The sequence below is a fragment of the Trifolium pratense genome, linkage group LG4, assembly GCF_020283565.1.
Source record: "Trifolium pratense cultivar HEN17-A07 linkage group LG4, ARS_RC_1.1, whole genome shotgun sequence".
NCBI classification, from domain to species: Eukaryota; Viridiplantae; Streptophyta; class Magnoliopsida; order Fabales; family Fabaceae; genus Trifolium; species Trifolium pratense.
This window is the reverse complement of record NC_060062.1, coordinates 1,908,225-1,925,714: the sequence shown is the minus strand read 5'-3', so window position 1 is coordinate 1,925,714 and position 17,490 is coordinate 1,908,225. Positions and strand designations below refer to the sequence as shown.

Genomic DNA, 17,490 nt, shown 5'->3' with positions numbered 1-17,490 from the left:
CTTCAAAATAGAGTGCGAACAGTGCTCACATTATAAAATGCGAGGAGGTTGTTTTGATAATTTCAAGAGACGCGTGAGAATTTCTATGAGGCGCGAAAAATAAATTTCTAGTAGTAATTTTTTTAAAGCCTATTAGATCCCTTAATATGCTCTAAGGCTCCCCAAATTCTAAAATCATCTTGAGGAGCCTTGGAGAATATTGACGGGGCTAAATTTTTTTTTCTTTTTTTAATATCAAAGATGGCCTAAGCCCAAAGATATAAGAGATTGCAACGGAATCAAGCGAAGGGTGTTAAGTCCCAAAACATCAGCAGAAAATAAATCTCTAATATGACTTAGACAAGACTCAAAGAAGATTATGTTGTAATCTAACACGCAATAGATGTTTGTCAATTCATTTACACACTTGTTTATTTCGCGATAGGAATGTGAAATCTTCATTATTTCCCACTCCCCGTATCCAACAACTTCCTGATACTCTTTACCAATGAGAATCTCAGCTACTAGTCACACACTAGTCATGATTACCTTCACAACTGAAATTGAATTAATGTTGACTTCAACCTTTTGAAACCCCTTCCTCTTAGAAAGCTTCAAACCCTCTAACACTCTCAACTATATATGCTACTATCAACACCAACAAATTTGGCAAAACCACAAAGACAAAGTACCTCGATGATCTCTGATGAGACCACCACATCCCACCAACCTCTTACCTTTGCTAGCTCCATCCATGTTCAACTTCACCCACCCTACCTCCGACACCTTCCAACCAAATCCACCTAACTCCCTTCTGCACCGTTATGACAATTTTACTTGACATGCAAGCTTTGTAATGCATTGGTCACCCAAACATATCTATTCATGTCACATGAGCTTATTGTTGAATTGATTACTTAATTTTTTCTTTTGGAATTAAGAATTTTGTCTATAATAATTGTTTTAAAAAAATCGATTATTTAATTATGAATCAAAAATAATTATTATTTTTTTGACATAAATTATTACATCCTTCAATTTTAAATATAAGCAAAAATTAAATTTTCAGATTTTTTTTTGACAAATTAAATTTTCAGATTTATTAAATAATTAATAAATCCGATATACTCTATCAGTCCCAAAATATAAAGCAAAAGTTGGTCAACAAAAGTGGATGTATTTGGTCCAAATCTTTAACCAAATATATCAAGTTTCTTTGATCCACTTTTGCTTATATTTTGGGACGGAGGGTGTATATTATAGACAAAATTTATTAAATAATCAATAAGTCATAATTCAACTGACAAAAAATTGTCGAAATTATTAGGCTGGACACCATGACTGGTGTTCGAACCCGACTCCCTCACATATGTGTGTGAGTTTATCACGTCTTTGTCATTTCGTCTATGTACAAAAAAAATTCATTATTATTCGATAAATCTAAAATATGACCGATTTTCTCGTTTTTCGCGGCTTCATGCGTGGTCACACCGATGTCGTAACCGCCATTGCTACCCCAATCAACGACTCCGCCATGATTGTCACTACTTCACGTGACAATTTCGTCATCCTCTGGGACCTTACGAAGGAGGAAAAGACCTTCGGTGTTCTCGGCCGCTTTCTCACCGGTCACTCTCACTTCGTCCAGGATGTTGTTCTATCATCCGACAAACGGTTTGCTCTTTCCGGTTCAGGGGACGGTGAACTCCGTCTTTGGGATCTCAAAGCTGAAACCTCCGTTCGCAGATTCGTTGGTCACACCGAAGGCATTCTCTCCGTTGCTCTCTCGATCGACAACCGTCAAATCTTGTCTGCATCTCGTGACCGAACCATTAACTTTGGAACACTCGCGGTGAATGCAAATACACCATTCAAGGCGGAGGTGAGGCTCATTCGGATTTTGTTAGCTGTGTTCGATTCAACCCTAACACTCTTTATCAAGTAACGTTGCAAATAAAGAGACCGGAAACACGTAACACCAAAAAAAGGACAAGTGGGCAAAGTGAACAGAATAACACAACAAAGCAGCACGCAAACAAATATAACCCCTTTCTATTTTTTTTTAATCGTGCAACAAAAAAAACACTAGATAAGGAGGAAAAGTTGAGTACCATATTTGCAACCCAGCAAAGCAACGGCGAGAATCAATAAGCACGAATCGGGAAATTCAACGGCGAGGAAGACAAGCAAACAAGAATTTGCCCAAAACGCAGAATCTTAACAACCAAGAATCACGATCTCAACTCTGGAAAATCGAGAATCACCAAGACCAAAACAATAAACAAAAAACGGCGAGAACTGCGGCAACTACAGTTTCGGAAAAGATTCCAAAACAAACACGACCAAGAACGGAAAACAAACGATTTCAAGAGCGAACCAGTGGGGTATCGCTGAACGAAGCCAAGATGAGAAATATCACATGTTTGATCGAACCTTATGATACCATGTCAGGAATTATGGCTTGATGTCTTTCTTCATTGTATTGCTTCTATATATAATAGCGTGAGCATTTACAACTATTGATTACAAATATTCTATGTCTGATTTTCTGGTCTATTTTAGGAATGGAAATATATACAATCAAGGACAACCAAATTATTCCCTTATTAACATCAACCCGTACCTACAATAATTTCTTCTTCATGGGATTGTACCTAGAAAGTTTGGAATATGTCAAATTTGAAGCTGGAGAAACATTTTTACCGGACATTCTGAATATTTGAACACTTGCTGTTACAACTGATGGTTCTCTTTGTGCTTCTGGTGGCAAAGATGGTGTTATTCGTTTGTGGGGTTTGGAAGAGGGAAAGATAATGGGCCTGTTTGTTCTAGATTTAAAAAAATAGATTATTTTTTTGTATTTTTAAAACTAGATTTTCTAAAACCGTTTTTCAAAATATTACAAGTTTTTATATATTCATTTTTTCTAAATTGAAACACTAATTTTGACATCATATAACATAAACGCACATCATTGAAGATCAAAACATAGTCAAAATCACAATTAACCATCATATATACTCTTCCCTTTGGAGTAGCATCAAGGCAGAATTGACAACAATTAAAGATAACTCATATTGGCAAGCATGCTCCGGTCAGCAGATCAACTTGTGGTATGATGCTTGGTGTGGAATCCCTTTGGCTCAATCTCTTAATATCCAACATAATGTTGTTACTTGGCTTCCTCAAAAAGTTAGTGAAATTATTCTCAATCAACAATGGCATATTCCTTCAGCTTTGAATCTTTTGTTCCCAAATCTCAGGTCCATGGTGCAGCACACCACTCTTCCTGTTGAAATTACTCCTGATCAACTTTGTTGGAATGAATCTCCCTTAGGAAAAATATCCATGAAACAAGCTTTTGAATTCAAAAGAAGGCGTTGCACTTCAAAACACTGGGCAAAATCTATCGGGTGTAAAGATATTCCTCCATCAAAATCTCTCTTAGTTTGGAGATTGATGCATGATAAAGTCCCCATGGATGAAAAATTAATGGAAAGAGGTTGCAGTATGCCTTCTATGTGCTCTCTCTGTCATGACCACTCTGAGACTACTTTCCACATTTTCTTTGAATGCAAGTTTGCTTGTAATTATGGTGCTGGTTAGCTACTATTTTGAACTTAACTTTACAATTTCAATCCATGGATGATATTTGGCATTTATGTGACAATGGTTGGTCACCTCAATGTAAAATCACAATCAAAGCTGCTCTAATTAACCTTTTGAATGCCATCTGCTTTGCTAGAAATAATGCTCGATTCAACAACAAAGTTACTCATTAGAAATCTGCAGTAACATGGATCACATCTAAGTATTTCAATGTCACGTTACATCCTCCAAATCCCCAACTCAATAAAGAGGTTATTTGGCAACTTCCATTTGAGCATTGTGTAAAATGTAACACAGATGGTGCATTCAACAACCATAAATCTTCTTGTGGCGGCGGTATTTTTAGAAACCACAAGGCAAAATTTTTATGTTGTTTTGCTGAGAATATAGGCCTAAAGTCAGCTTTATGGCTGAACTCAATGGAGCCATGACAGCTATTGAAATAGCCAATAGTAGGAATTGGAAGAACCTTTGGTTAGAGACAGACTCAACTCTTGTGGTTATGGCCTTTAAGTCATCCGAATTAGTGCATTGGGAACTAAGCAACAAGTGGATGAATTGTAACTTACTAACTAGAAATATGAATTTTGTGGTTTCATATGTATATAAGGAAGGGAATCAATGTGCTGATGGATTAGCAAACATTGGGCTGAATCTTGATAGGTTTATCATTTGGTTTGACATTCCATCACAAATTAGAAGTTTTTTTTATGACAATAGTTTAGGTAAACCTGATTTTAGATTTTCTAATTCTTAAGGAGGTTTTAGCCTAATCTCCTTTCTTCTTTTCTATATCTCTCCTTTTCATCTATATTTTATATATTTTGAGGTGGTGCTACACCCTCTTTTTTTTTTTTTTTTTGGTTACTCTACACCCTCTTTTTTTGGGGAAAAAAAAACATCAAAATAAGTACAGTATCACTTAATCATTTTATTTAAACTAATAAAACGTTTGGATGTTGTGGGCCCTTCAAGAATTGCAACGGACCTACAACAAGGAAGTCATGGAGGGTAAAGAGTGGACCCTTAATCCAAGTTGGCTATCTATGTGACACTGAATTTATGTATTTTAATTAATAATTATTTATTTAATTAAAAGATGTTGGCATTGTCCTATTCTATGGGTGTGTTTGTTTTCCGGATTCTAAATTCTTTCCTAGGAAACTTATTCCAAGGAATATAATGGCAGGTATTTTATTCCCAGTAATATGTAAAAAATGTGTTTGGTTAGTGTTTTAAACAACTAGAATTATTATTTTAAATTTTAAATTTTCATAAATAATTAATCTTTTTTGTTTTAAGTAAAGACCATTTGCATACACACAAAAACTGTGTCCCTCACAAAACTTGAAGAAAACGTGGATCAAGTAGTGGGGATGCAACAGTTAGACATAAAAACCGATGGGAATGAATTGTTCCCATGCTTATGAGTGGGGAATAAAATTCCTGGCTTTAAGGGAATAAAAGGTTCCCGGTAATAATAATTTCCTAGGAATAATTATTTATTTCCTTATAACAAACATAGGTATTTTTTATTCCTATATTAGATTCCCAGGAATAAGTTTTTAGTCTCCGAAACAAACACCCCCTATGGTTGTGTTTTGCATTCCCTCCCAAACAAATTGAAACGTTCCAACCAAAGCCTTAGCCTCTTTCCAAGGTGTACATTTTCCCTCCTTTCCTTTGGTCCCCGCTCAACAAGATTTGAGTTCTCACAAAGATCATACCTAGTGCTCCACATTCATCAAGGGTCCATCTCTTTATATACCTTTTTTTTTCTTTTAAAAAATAAATTTAATTCCTTTTCCTTAAATGATCATTTTGATATTGATATATTATATATTTTTTGAGTATTATATCACTTTTTAAATTGACCATTATTTTTATAATGGATGAAACTTTTTTTTTTATTGTGTTGTGACTTAATTCAATTGATAAAGACATAATTTTATATGCAAAGATCGAAGTTCAAATTTTAAACACTTTATTTATTCATCTTAAGAGTAAAATTCTAAACATTAGCTATTTGATAAAAAAAACAAATTTTTCATTATATGTAGTTAAAATACTGAACTTTAAGATTTATAAGAAAACTTTTATTTTTAAATTTATTTTATAATTTTTTGAAGGAGTAAAATAAATACTAAACTTATTGCCAAAAAGAAATACTAAACTTCTTATATAATAATAGTAAACTTCAACTATTATAAAAAATATTTTTTGAACATAAAATATTTTGGTCAAAATAATAATGAAAAATACCAATTTTTGAACAAATTTTTTTTTGGTCAAACAAAATAAAACTTAAACATACATTTTTTTCCAATAATTTTTTTTAAACTTCCATTCTGGTCAAAATTAACCGTTAACTATTATAAAAGAAAATACTAAACTTGAACATAAACATATTTTGGTCAATTATAAAAAAAAATATTTTGGTCAAAATAATAATGAAAAATACATTATTCTTTTAAAAAAACTTAAATATACATTCTGGTCAAATAAAAAACTTAATCATGTTCCTTCAAAAAAAAAAAAAACTTAATAATGTAACAAAAAAAAAAGAAGAAAACTTAATAAAAAAGGAAAACTTAGTCAAACATTCCTTTTTTTTTTTTAAGCATTAATCAAACATTCCTAAATAAAAAATTAACCACACACATGACATTTTTTTTGAGTATCCAAAAAAAACATGGACACTTTTTAGAATGATGTGTCAACTAAAGAGTTTTTTTTTCATAAGTGTCAATTGAAGAGTTGAACTCCCCCTAAAAAAACCCATTGGGTTTTTGGAATTATTAATTGTTAATTGTATAATTATTAAAAAAAAGTCTCTATAAGTCGTTTTTGTTTTTTGGTCAAATTCTATAAGTGGTTTTTTATTTATTTTTGACTAAAGAAGTGGTTTTTATTAAAAAAATATTATTTTTTATTTATTCTTTTTGTTTGACAAAGTTATTTATTTATTTTACCAATTTTTTTTTTTGGTTTTTTTAATTAAAATTAAAAAAAGAATAAAAGAAGGGTTTTTTAGTAGCTACCAAAAAAAGGGGGTTTTTCAGTATCTGAGCAGTTCCAAGCAGTTATAAAAATTAAGAGAGAATTTAGCAAATTATTTTGGCTCAAATCTCTATCCATTTGACACCTCTTATGAGATTTTCCATAAAGTTTGAATCTTTATAAACGAAACCGCAAAATATTTAACACTTCATAATTCATAGTGCATAGTCACACTCTCTTATCACTCTTACTACTTGACTCAGTGCGTTTTGGTAGTTACCGGTTTTAACTCTCATCATTTCTCACTCTGTGATGTGAAACAGAACATAAAGGTTGGTTCTTGAAGCATTCTCTCAGTTTCTTTCTTTGTTTCAAGAACAAAAGTTTTGTTCTTGAAGCATTGTTCTGTTGATTTTGTTTCTTCTCTTTCATGGGTAAGCAACCATCTTTCAAGATTTTTATTTTTTTATTTTAATTGTTTTTTTTTTTTTACTTTATTTGATTGGAATTGATGATTATGGAAAAAGGGCTGTTTTGAAATTTACAAATTTATATGCATGTTTGTGAAATATTCTACCATGTTAGTGATGTTCTTGGTTCTGTTTGTTTTGACCATTTTGTTGATTTTGATGTTAATTTTTTATTGTTTTTTATTTACATAAATATTGTTTTTTGTTTTTGTATGTGTGTGTGTGTGTGTGTGTGTGTGTGTGTGTTTGAGTTGTTGATTATGAAAAATTTGTTTTGAAAATAAAACAATTTGTTTGCATGTTACAAAAAAGAATATAGTGATGGTATTGATTTTTTATTATTGATTTTTTTTGTGTTTTTTGTGAGCATTGTTTTTGTTAATGGGTTTTTGGAATTTTTTTTGGTTGTTTTGTGTGATTTGCTTAGAGAGAATGTGTGTGACTTTTTATTTCCATATATTATAGGCCTTGTTTTCTCTGCATTAAATTTACTTCCTTTTTTGAGTTATGACTGAGAAAATTGAGGAAAATATATACTTGCAAAATTGAGTAATTTTCATGTCATAAGAATCTGTGTCTCTTCTTTTCCTTTCTAGGTTTTTTGTAACGATTTAGGGTATATGACAACAAATGAAATACAAAATGAAATGTTCAATATTGTCTTCTTATGTAAATATCATTTTTATTTTACTTTATTTTTGTTGGATTTGTTCAATTTCTTCCTCAAAATCTGTGCTTTTTCATTAGATATTTGGTTTAGTAAAATGTTATGCAGCAGTGTTAAAACTCGTGGGGAGAGTTTGCCACCCAATTGGGTCCCACAAGACTCGAGATATTAGTCTCTGCAGTTGAGCCCAGGGATATCTAGTTTACACAAAAAACATGTTATGCTAGTAGTAGTGTAGTTCATCAATTTTCATTCAACATTAGACTCTTTCTTTTCTTGCAATTCCAATTTTTTAATGCTAAATGCTATCTCAGTATTCACTAATTTTTTATTTTTATTTTTCAGTGATAGGATAACAACTATGGACATATCAGACTATACAAGAATTTTATTTGATAAAATTCAGAAATTCGAGCCCGATAATGCTACAAAGATAATGGGCTATCTCCTTTTGCAAGACCACAGTGAACAAGAATTGGCTAGCTTGGCTTCTTGTCCTGACCATATCATCAGTGAAGTTGTGTTTAAGGCGAAAACCGATCTTCAAATGTTGGCTGTTAATTCAACCATGATGCCAATTTCACCACCCAATGTTAACCCTCAACAAGGTTTAAGCCATTTTCCGGGGTTATCTTCGTCTTCACCACCGAACTTTCAGCTTCCGTCTGCCTACTGGAATCCACAATCTGCTAGTAATGCCAATCCTGAATATATGGGAATGAATTACATGGATTCTCTCGCAGAACTTCAGAAACAAACACAGTTGTTGAGTTTGGAGAATCGTTTAGATCATGTGAATATCGGAACTCGAGGCGTTGCTGTCAATGATTATAACAATGGCTTAGTTGATGCTTCTGCTGTCAATTTCGGTGGAAAACCTACTAAAAGGCTTTCACATTCAAACATGTCTGAATTTCCACTCAAGATCTGTCATTATTTCAGTAAAGGTTACTGTAGACATGGAAGTAACTGCCGATATTTTCATGGTCAAGTTCCTCATGATAGCTTCTCTCCTCATATGCATGGAAATAATGATAGTAATGAGGATCCGGTGATGTCGCCAGGTTCACTAGCTCAGATAGAGTCTGAAATTATTGAGCTTTTGAAGCAGCGAAGAGGTAATCCAATGTCAATTGCTTCATTGCCGATGGCATACTATGACAAGTATAAAAAGGTATTGCAAGCTCAAGGTTATTTAACCGAGAGTCAGAGACATGGTAAGTCTGGCTATAGTTTGACAAAGCTTCTCGTGCGACTCAATAGCATTCGGCTAATCGACAGGTGGAATATGTAAATCTTTTGCATGTATATTCTTGTGTTTGTATATGTATTTGAATTTCAATGTCTAATACTGTTGTTTGAATTTTGTTTATAGGCCTCATGGACAGCATGCAGTGATACTGGCTGAAGATGCACCGAAATACATTCAAAAGGGAGATTCTGTTCAAAATATCAGTGCTTTGCGACAGATATATTTGACTTTTCCAGCTGACAGCACCTTCACAGAAGAGGATGTTGCAAACTACTTCAAGTAAATTATTGCATTTTTGACGTGACTATGCATACTCATTTTTTTGTGGCTTTATTATATTTGTGTTGGCAAATTGTTTTTACATATTTTCCTTTGCAGCACATTTGGATTTGTTGAAGATGTTAGGATTCCATGCCAGCAGAGACGGATGTTTGGTTTTGTAACATTTGCTGATCCTGAAACGGTTAGAATGATTCTGGATAAGGGAAATCCCCATTATGTTCGAGGGTCTCGTGTGCTCGTGAAGCCTTACAGGGAGAAGACAAAGGTTGTTGAAAGGTGAGAATTCCTTGTATTTCTTTGCAAAATGAAAGCTCATGCTTATGATTTATACAGGAAATGACTCTTTTGTCGCCTATATTGTCTATTGATATATAGTTTGATGAATGCTTATTCCTCAGTGTTATGTCTATTCTCTGATTCGTAGTTCTTACTCCGTTTTTTTTTTTTTTAAGTTGCACATATAGCAGACACATATCTATATACGGCACATGTTGAGAACATATCACATGTCTCATCACATGTCTCAAAATCATTTTTCAAAAATTTATAAGATCAACCCTAAGATAGAGTAACGGTTATGATGAGGGTGGAAGAAATATGTGGGATGTTGGTGAAATGATTGGGAACCATTTGAATGGACTACCATTCTTGAAGTTGCCATTGTTTCTCGTAGGGAACCAGGTTTAAAGGTTATTCTTTTCATTTATGATTGATAAGTGTGATATTCATAGTCATGTTTAGGTTTTTATGATTTTTCAATAATTATTTTACTAGCCGACAAAAGCATTTTCACATATCTAGTTGCAGGCATTAAATGGAATACCCTTTTACTTTTTATTCTTTAAAATGTTTTTGGTATGTACTTGGTATGTTTTCACGAGTATTATATATGGTTACGATACCTTGACTTTAATTTGGTGTTTCCATTTTTTATAGCTATGCAACGTAGATTAATTTACAAGTTTAATGGTTATGGCATCTTGGTTTCTATTATATTACAAAGGCTTCCTAAAACATGTGAAGTTATGATTACTATGTAATTATTTGAAATAACAACGCTAATCCTTCTCTCGCCACACACAAATATGGTATTTTAATCAGTTCATATAGTAATTTTGTATTTCATTTGTTGCAGGAGGTACCAAGATAAGATGGAGCACTCTATTTGCTGTCCCCATCACTTTGCAAATATTGACTCCGAACTCGACTCAAGTACGATACAATTTAGTTTATCAATTAATCTAAGATTAACAACTTATAGCTTGCCTTTGTGATTAGCTTTGTCATTCAACTAATCTAATGCACAATTTACGCAGTTCCAATAAGTTATGGGACCCAAAGATCTCTAAGGAGACAGTGGATGGAAGAACAAGAAGCTCTTGAATTGCAAAGGAGACGTCTTGCGCATGCGCAGTTGCAGTTTACGCAAAGACCTTTGCCCATTTCACCTCAGTTCGGCTGCTTCCCCATGGATGCATTAAGAGTTCCAGATGGTATCTAATAATATAGTCAATTTTGCTTATAATTTTTTTTCCCAAGTTTCCCACTTCTTTTTTATTATACTAATTGCAATTGTTTCTCATGCAGATCATTTCAATATCCAGTCTACGGAAGCTCCCAATTATGCGTTGAATAACAAAACCAAGAATGCCGACACTGATTCCTCTGAAGGGAATAGGTATGCAGCATCAACTTCTAAAGAATTGATCTCTTATTATATCTTACGATCTCTTGCCATGTCTTACGATACTGAATTTCACAGTGAATGGTGGCATTATTTTGTTCACTACGATGATGACGACAATATTTATATTTCATAATGAATGTGACAATATTTTATTAACTACGCGTCTGTAATTTCATGCAGCAACGAAGGACTCAATCTCCCCGACAGTCCATTTGCATAGTCCACCGATGGAAAATGATAAGTAGGAAGTGATGTAGTTTCTGAAATAGAACATACAGGAGGTATAGGCAACAACAACTTTCTTTTGATACATAATACAAATATTCTTTTGGACTAGTTACTCGACTAGCGTCGCAGTATAGGTAGCAAGGATATGCATGCTGAAAAAGGATAGTAGAGTAATTTCCTTTTTGCAACTGAAACCGGTGGAATTAACATAAGTTTACTATTGATACATGTAAGAAGGTTATTGTTTTGTTTTTAACTATAGAAAGATGGCTGAAAGGTTTGGTGTTTTAGAAAGAACACCTTGTAGTTAAGAACTAGTTAAGAGCTTTTAGAATATGTGGCTGAGGAGTGAGGACCTCTTTTCCTCACTATAAGTAACTTTTATTTTATAGTTTTAAAACTTCATATAAAGTCCATTATATGTATTTTGAATTCTTTTATGGTTTATATACTTCAAAATTCAGGTTTTTAGAGTTAATAATCAAAATCAAATTTTTATAGTCAATACTATATGCTACCCAAAAGGGTGAAATGGGACATGTATTCAATGCAGTCGATGTGATACAATCAGTGCATCAGAGTCGTCTGATTAAAATCAAATAGTTCAGATTTAAATGTAGTTAAAATAAAAAAACTCTAATCTATAAATATTGATCGTCCGATCTTGATCGAACAATCTTGATCTTACCGACTGCATGTGCAGTTATGAAAAACATCTACTTTGTAGCATGTATGAGGTAAAAGACTTAACTGATTTTAGATATTTCAAAGACATTAGTCTTAAATAATAATATCGAAGAACTTACAAAGGGGTTAGGGTTTGAAACATTTAGATCAAACTTTTAGATTCTACTTTGATGAGATTTTAAAGAATTTTTATCTTCCCACCCCATGTTTCTTTTTTATCACAAAATATGCAGAAAACTTCGGAAAACATCAAGAAAGAAGTGAGAGGTGGAGAGAGAAATTGTCGATTTTAAACCCAACTAGAGTCTAGAATAGATAGATTGATATTCCAAACAAAAGTTAAATTGAAGGAGTATTTTGCTTTTACCCTTTTGGCATAATTTTTTTTTGTATGGTTTTCAACTTTAACTATTTATAATATTTGAAATATAAAGTTTTTTCAAAGTTTATTATAATGTCAAAAAAAAAAAATTATATTTTTAAGTTAAGGACCATACGAAATAAACCTAAAGAAGTGTACCTATGCCATTTTTTCTCTCCAAAGTTTTTAGTCAAGTTAAGACTTATAAACTTTGGCATGTACATTTTGTGTGTAAACAGGATGTTTTAACGTTAATGTATGTCCAAACTTGAGATGGAATTTAAAACAATAGTTCAATTAGAAGAGACATAATATCTCATCTACGTGCTTACGTTTTACATGCAACAAATATGCTATTGAATTTTTTTGACGAATATCTGTTTATATTAGTTTATTTTTTTATCATAAAAAAAATAATATATATAGCATAATTTCTTTGATGATTAGAGAATGCGATAAGAAAGAAAGAGGCTAGAAGATATTTACTATTTCTCTTGTTGCATTTATGATGCACTGGTACTCAATTTGAGGAAGAGTACTAGTATTATTAGATACGTACTCGTATCAGTATCGGATATATATCCGTACCTTAATTTATGTTCATATACATACATTAATTTTTCTAAAAGTATCGTACCCCGTACCGATACATGTATCAGGTACCGGTATCATCGTACACCTAGGCAACGATGTTTTAGTGTACCACATTGTACAAAACTTTGAAGTAACAGCTAACCCACTATCCCAGCATATTTTGTTCCTTAAAAGTAAATAAGCTGGACTTCATGACATTTTTGATTTTTTTACTAAGGATAAGGATTTACTAGCGTATATGGCACAACCATAGTATCATGTGGAGGAGTATTCATTAGACCATTTGGATGATTAAACAAGGTAGTTGCCGGAAGATTGGAGAAGGAAAACCTATTAAGGTGTGGGAAGATAATTGCATAAATTATAAGACCATCTCCAATGGTGGTTCTTATTTTTTTTTAAGTACTAGTACCTAATAGGTACTCCCATTGGAGCAAAATCAAAATAGTACCTAATAAGTACTAGTTCTAAAATAAGACTTGGTACCTATATCATTTTTTGTGGAACCTATTTATAATGATGTAGAGTTATTGGTTATATATGTTATTGGTGGGATCTATTTAAAACTTTTTAAGAATTGTTGGGTTGGAGGAATTGAGTACTTATTAGGTACTACTATTAAAAAAATATAAATGAGTGATGTGTACATGTGGGACCCGGTTAAGTACCAAAAAATGGGGAGCTCCATTGTGGATACTCTAAGAACTTATTTAATGTTCTAACTTAAAAACCTTTGGATTCCAATGTGGTTTAGGTTAGAGACATGGTTGGTTGGAATCACAACCTTATGCTCTTTATAGTACAATTCAACTTGCGAGAAATTGTGATTTTCATTTGATCATTGTTTAATCGGATTGTGATTTTCAAATATCACAAAGAACATTGATAAAACTATAAAAGTATGAAAGTGTGTTCGAATGAAAAAAAAATAAAAATTGAGGTGATGTAATTTTTTGAAGAAATTCCTGTTCAATTTTTTTGTTTTGAAGAAATTCAAAATTTTCTTTATAAAATTTGAATCTCCTCATATGCCAAAAAAATATAAAATTGAATTTCCTTAAAAATTTATACTAGCTCACAATCGTCAATCCAAACACACTATTAGATTTTTCTATTATACAAAAGTGCCTTTTTGGTTAAAAAAAAAAAAAGCCTTTTGTGAATGAGATTTACTTTTGCGCCCCGAATCTCACACGCACTTCCTGTCATTCCAGATTTACTCCTCTCGCATAGCGAGTGTGTAAATAGCAAAAATTTAGGGAAAAAAGAGTTCGCTTTCTAGGATGCAAATTACGAACTGAGTTCGTTTTCTAGGATGCAAACCTTATAAAAATCTTTTGTTTTTTGTCTTCTTCACCATTCTCTCATGTCCCATGAAATAATTTTGATTGAAACACAATTCACAAGTTAAAGTGTGAACCATTCATTCACCCATAAAAAAATATTTTGAATGGAACACTGCATGAGCGAGTGATTAAAAAAATAATTTTTTTCTTCAATTTATAGAATTATACGGTGTGTGTGTGTGTGTGACAGTTTGTAATGACAGTTCGTAATGACAGTTTGCATGAAAAAAAAGTTCACTTTCTAGGATACAAATTACGAACTCAATTTGCATTCCAGAACTCTTTGATTCCCATGATATTTTGAAAATCTATTGTCCAACTGAATAAAATAAATAAATAAAATAAATAAGTTAGTGAACCTTGGATAAAATGCTTGAAAATTGTAGAACTCTTTGGATTCCCAGGCTATTTTGAAAGTCTATTGTCCACTGATAATTTTTTGATCTTAAAATATCAACTTATTTTATTGTTTTTAAAGTTTTTAGAGTTAAATATGTTTTTTATTTCAATAAAATTAACAAATTTTAATTTCCGTCCCTATAAAATAAAATCACATATTTTTATTCTTAAACATTTTTCTATTTTGTTTTTAGTTCTAGTGGACGAAGTTTTGACACGTTTTACATTTTTTGAATATAATATGAACTTATATAAGTTTAACATAATATATAGACATGATATACATAGGCACATTTGAACATGAAAGAGTTATAAACATTAACATCAAAATGAATATACATTGATCATTAAGGACTAAAACTAATTTTTTAAAAGATGAAAACATGTGATTTTATTTTATAGAAACAGAAAATAAAATTCTTTAATTTAATATTTTTATAAATAATTTATAATCACATATCAACTCTAACATTTATTTAGCATTTTTGTCATGAAAACACCATCAGTAATGGAGTGGAACCATTGAATTTCATAACATCATTATTATTATTATTATTATTATTATTATTATTATTATTATTATTATTATTATTATTATTATTATTATTATTTATTATTATTATTATTATTATTCACTTTGTCAAATAGTTTTGTGGCTGAAAATTTCACCTTTAAGGTGAATAAGTTGGGATGATCGGAGTTCGAACTCTAACATATATATATATATATATATATATATATATATATATATATATATATATATATATATATATATATATATATATATATATATATAATATAATGTAATGTCCTACCAATTGAACAAAACTCACATAACAATTAAGAGATTTCTTTGGGTAACAAATAAATAAACATCAACTCATCTCTTGTAATTGGTCCCCATTATAATAGCATTAATTTCTATTGAAGCTCCATATTTTAATGAAAAAAAACAAGGTGGATCAGTGGTTGCATATGAACGGTGTGGCTTTTAAATAAGTTTGTTGTAGATATATTGGTTGCTTGCCAGAGTTGATGTAAAATAGTAGAGTAATCCATATCAGTAGAGACAAAACTCTCAAGCTCATCATCCAGTTGCTCTCAAAATTAATTATTTAAAAAAAGTCTTTGCATGGGAATGCCTCAATTAATTATTTTAAAGTTTATAAATACATGTTAATTGCGAGGAGATCCTTTCATGTGACATATTTATTATGTGAAATCTCATCCATTCATTTCTTTTATAATAATTATTTTAATTATTTATAAAATAGTGGAGAGTTTTTTTTTTTGATAAGCAAACAATGTATTAATAAGGAGTACTCAATCCTTACAATACAAAGAAAGATATTGAAGACCTCAAATGCTTTGAAAACAGCAAAGAGGATTCATACACCAATTGTGATACAAATAACCTGATTTACGCCCTGCTCTACCACTAAACCAGAGCCAAGAGACAAATTTAATTTGATCAAGTAAACCAGAAAAATCAGCAAAATCACCTCTAAATACAATGTTATTTCTCAAACGCCATAAGCACCAAGTTGTCGCCAACCAAATTAAATGTTTCACTTTCCCCCCTTTCTTGGATTTGACAAGAGACCCAAAAAACGTAAAGTGATGCCTACCTCCAACCTGAAGTGATGCTTCAACACCCATCCATGTAAAAACTTGCTTCCATAAATCGATAGCCTTGTCGCAACTAAAGAAAAGATGATGACTGGTCTCCACCGCTTGAAAGCAGAAAACACAAGGTAAATCATGAGGATTAGATAAAATACCTTTAGAAGCGAGGGCTGCCCTAGTAGGCAACTTGTCTAGTAATAAACGCCAACCAAAGACTCCCACTTTTGATGGAATGTCATTCTTCCACATAGTGAGTAAGGCTTCCAGCAAATCAGAATCAATAGAAATCGGCTCATAAAGATTTTGCATTAGACAATACGCAGACTTAACGCTAAACATTCCTGTAGATTCAGGAATCCAACGCCATCGATCCGTTGAACCCGCTTGCAACACCACTCCAAATAATAGATTTTCCAATTCATCCTTCTCCTGCTGATCAACTTGCGATAATGACAATAACCACTCTTGTTGCCAATTCAAATGGAAATTGCCTGACTGAATTAAGTCGGATACTACACAATCTTTAAACTGCACTTTGTCAAATAAACAGGGAAATAAGTTCTTTAAGGGAGCAGCCCCGTGCCATTTCTCTTTCCAAAAACTTATAGAATTACCGTTACCCAACACGCTGCTGACTTGTGTCGGAAACCAACAATCTCCATCCTTCCCACCAACGCTCACAACGTCTCTCCACCAAAGGGATTCCTTATGACCCGTTACAACAGGATCCCAACTTAAAAATTTGATAGAAAGAGGCCCATACCTGAAATTCAAAAGATCAAACCAAATTGCGTCTTTGTCGATAATGCACCTCCACTTCCATTTACACAACAAAGCCAAATTGAAATGTTCTAAACTTTTAACACCTAATCCGCCCTTATCTTTGGGTAAACACACCTGAGACCATTTAACCCAACAAATCTTTTTATCCTCCTTTCCTCCATTCCAAAGAAAATTCCGCTGAATCCTCTCCAACTGATGAATGATACAGCGAGGTGCCTTGAAAAATGAAAAAAAATATAGCGGGAGACTTGACAGCACAGAATTAATCAATGTCACCCTACCTCCAATCGAAAGATTCCGAGCGTTCCAACTGGACAGCCGCTTCGACATAGATTCAACTATAGGTTTCCAAGTCGCCTGCCTCCTAGGATTTGCACCCACAGGTAAGCCCAAAAATTTAAATGGGATTGAATCAGATTTGCAGGCTAAATAAGTTGATGCAGCAGCCAGAAAATTGGAATCAACATTAATCCCATAAATTTTGCTTTTAACAAAGTTTATCTTCAATCCCGAAACCAAC

At 32.3% G+C, this 17,490-nt stretch overlaps 1 protein-coding gene and 1 pseudogene across 2 annotated transcripts; both read left to right on the top strand.

Annotated features, from left to right (window-relative positions):
- The first annotated feature begins 1,426 nt into the window (after nt 1-1,426).
- On the top strand, nt 1,427-3,585 carry LOC123920728 (annotated as a pseudogene).
- A 3,049-nt stretch (nt 3,586-6,634) lies between these two features.
- LOC123923463 (zinc finger CCCH domain-containing protein 18-like) lies at nt 6,635-11,645 on the top strand. Of its 2 annotated transcripts, none has more exons than XM_045976150.1 (8): nt 6,635-7,022; nt 8,071-9,006; nt 9,101-9,256; nt 9,356-9,535; nt 10,395-10,471; nt 10,576-10,752; nt 10,847-10,937; nt 11,127-11,645. In XM_045976150.1, the coding sequence occupies exons 2-8, from the start codon at nt 8,087-8,089 to the stop codon at nt 11,164-11,166; spliced, it is 1,641 nt and encodes a 546-aa protein (XP_045832106.1). In that variant the 5' UTR covers nt 6,635-7,022; nt 8,071-8,086; the 3' UTR covers nt 11,167-11,645. The 2 variants fall into 2 exon arrangements, with proteins under 2 accessions (XP_045832106.1, XP_045832107.1); XM_045976151.1 differs by having other exon boundaries at nt 6,637-6,920.
- The last annotated feature ends 5,845 nt before the right edge of the window (nt 11,646-17,490 follow it).

Excerpts from the sequence above, each read along its gene's own strand:
- LOC123923463 (XM_045976150.1), top strand. The coding sequence starts at position 8,087 with ATGGACATATCAGACTATACAAGAATTTTATTTGATAAAATTCAGAAA. Across the intron at positions 9,007-9,100 it reads AGCATTCGGCTAATCGACAG|GCCTCATGGACAGCATGCAG; the intron begins GTGGAATATGTA and ends TTTTGTTTATAG. Across the intron at positions 10,938-11,126 it reads GATTCCTCTGAAGGGAATAG|CAACGAAGGACTCAATCTCC; the intron begins GTATGCAGCATC and ends AATTTCATGCAG.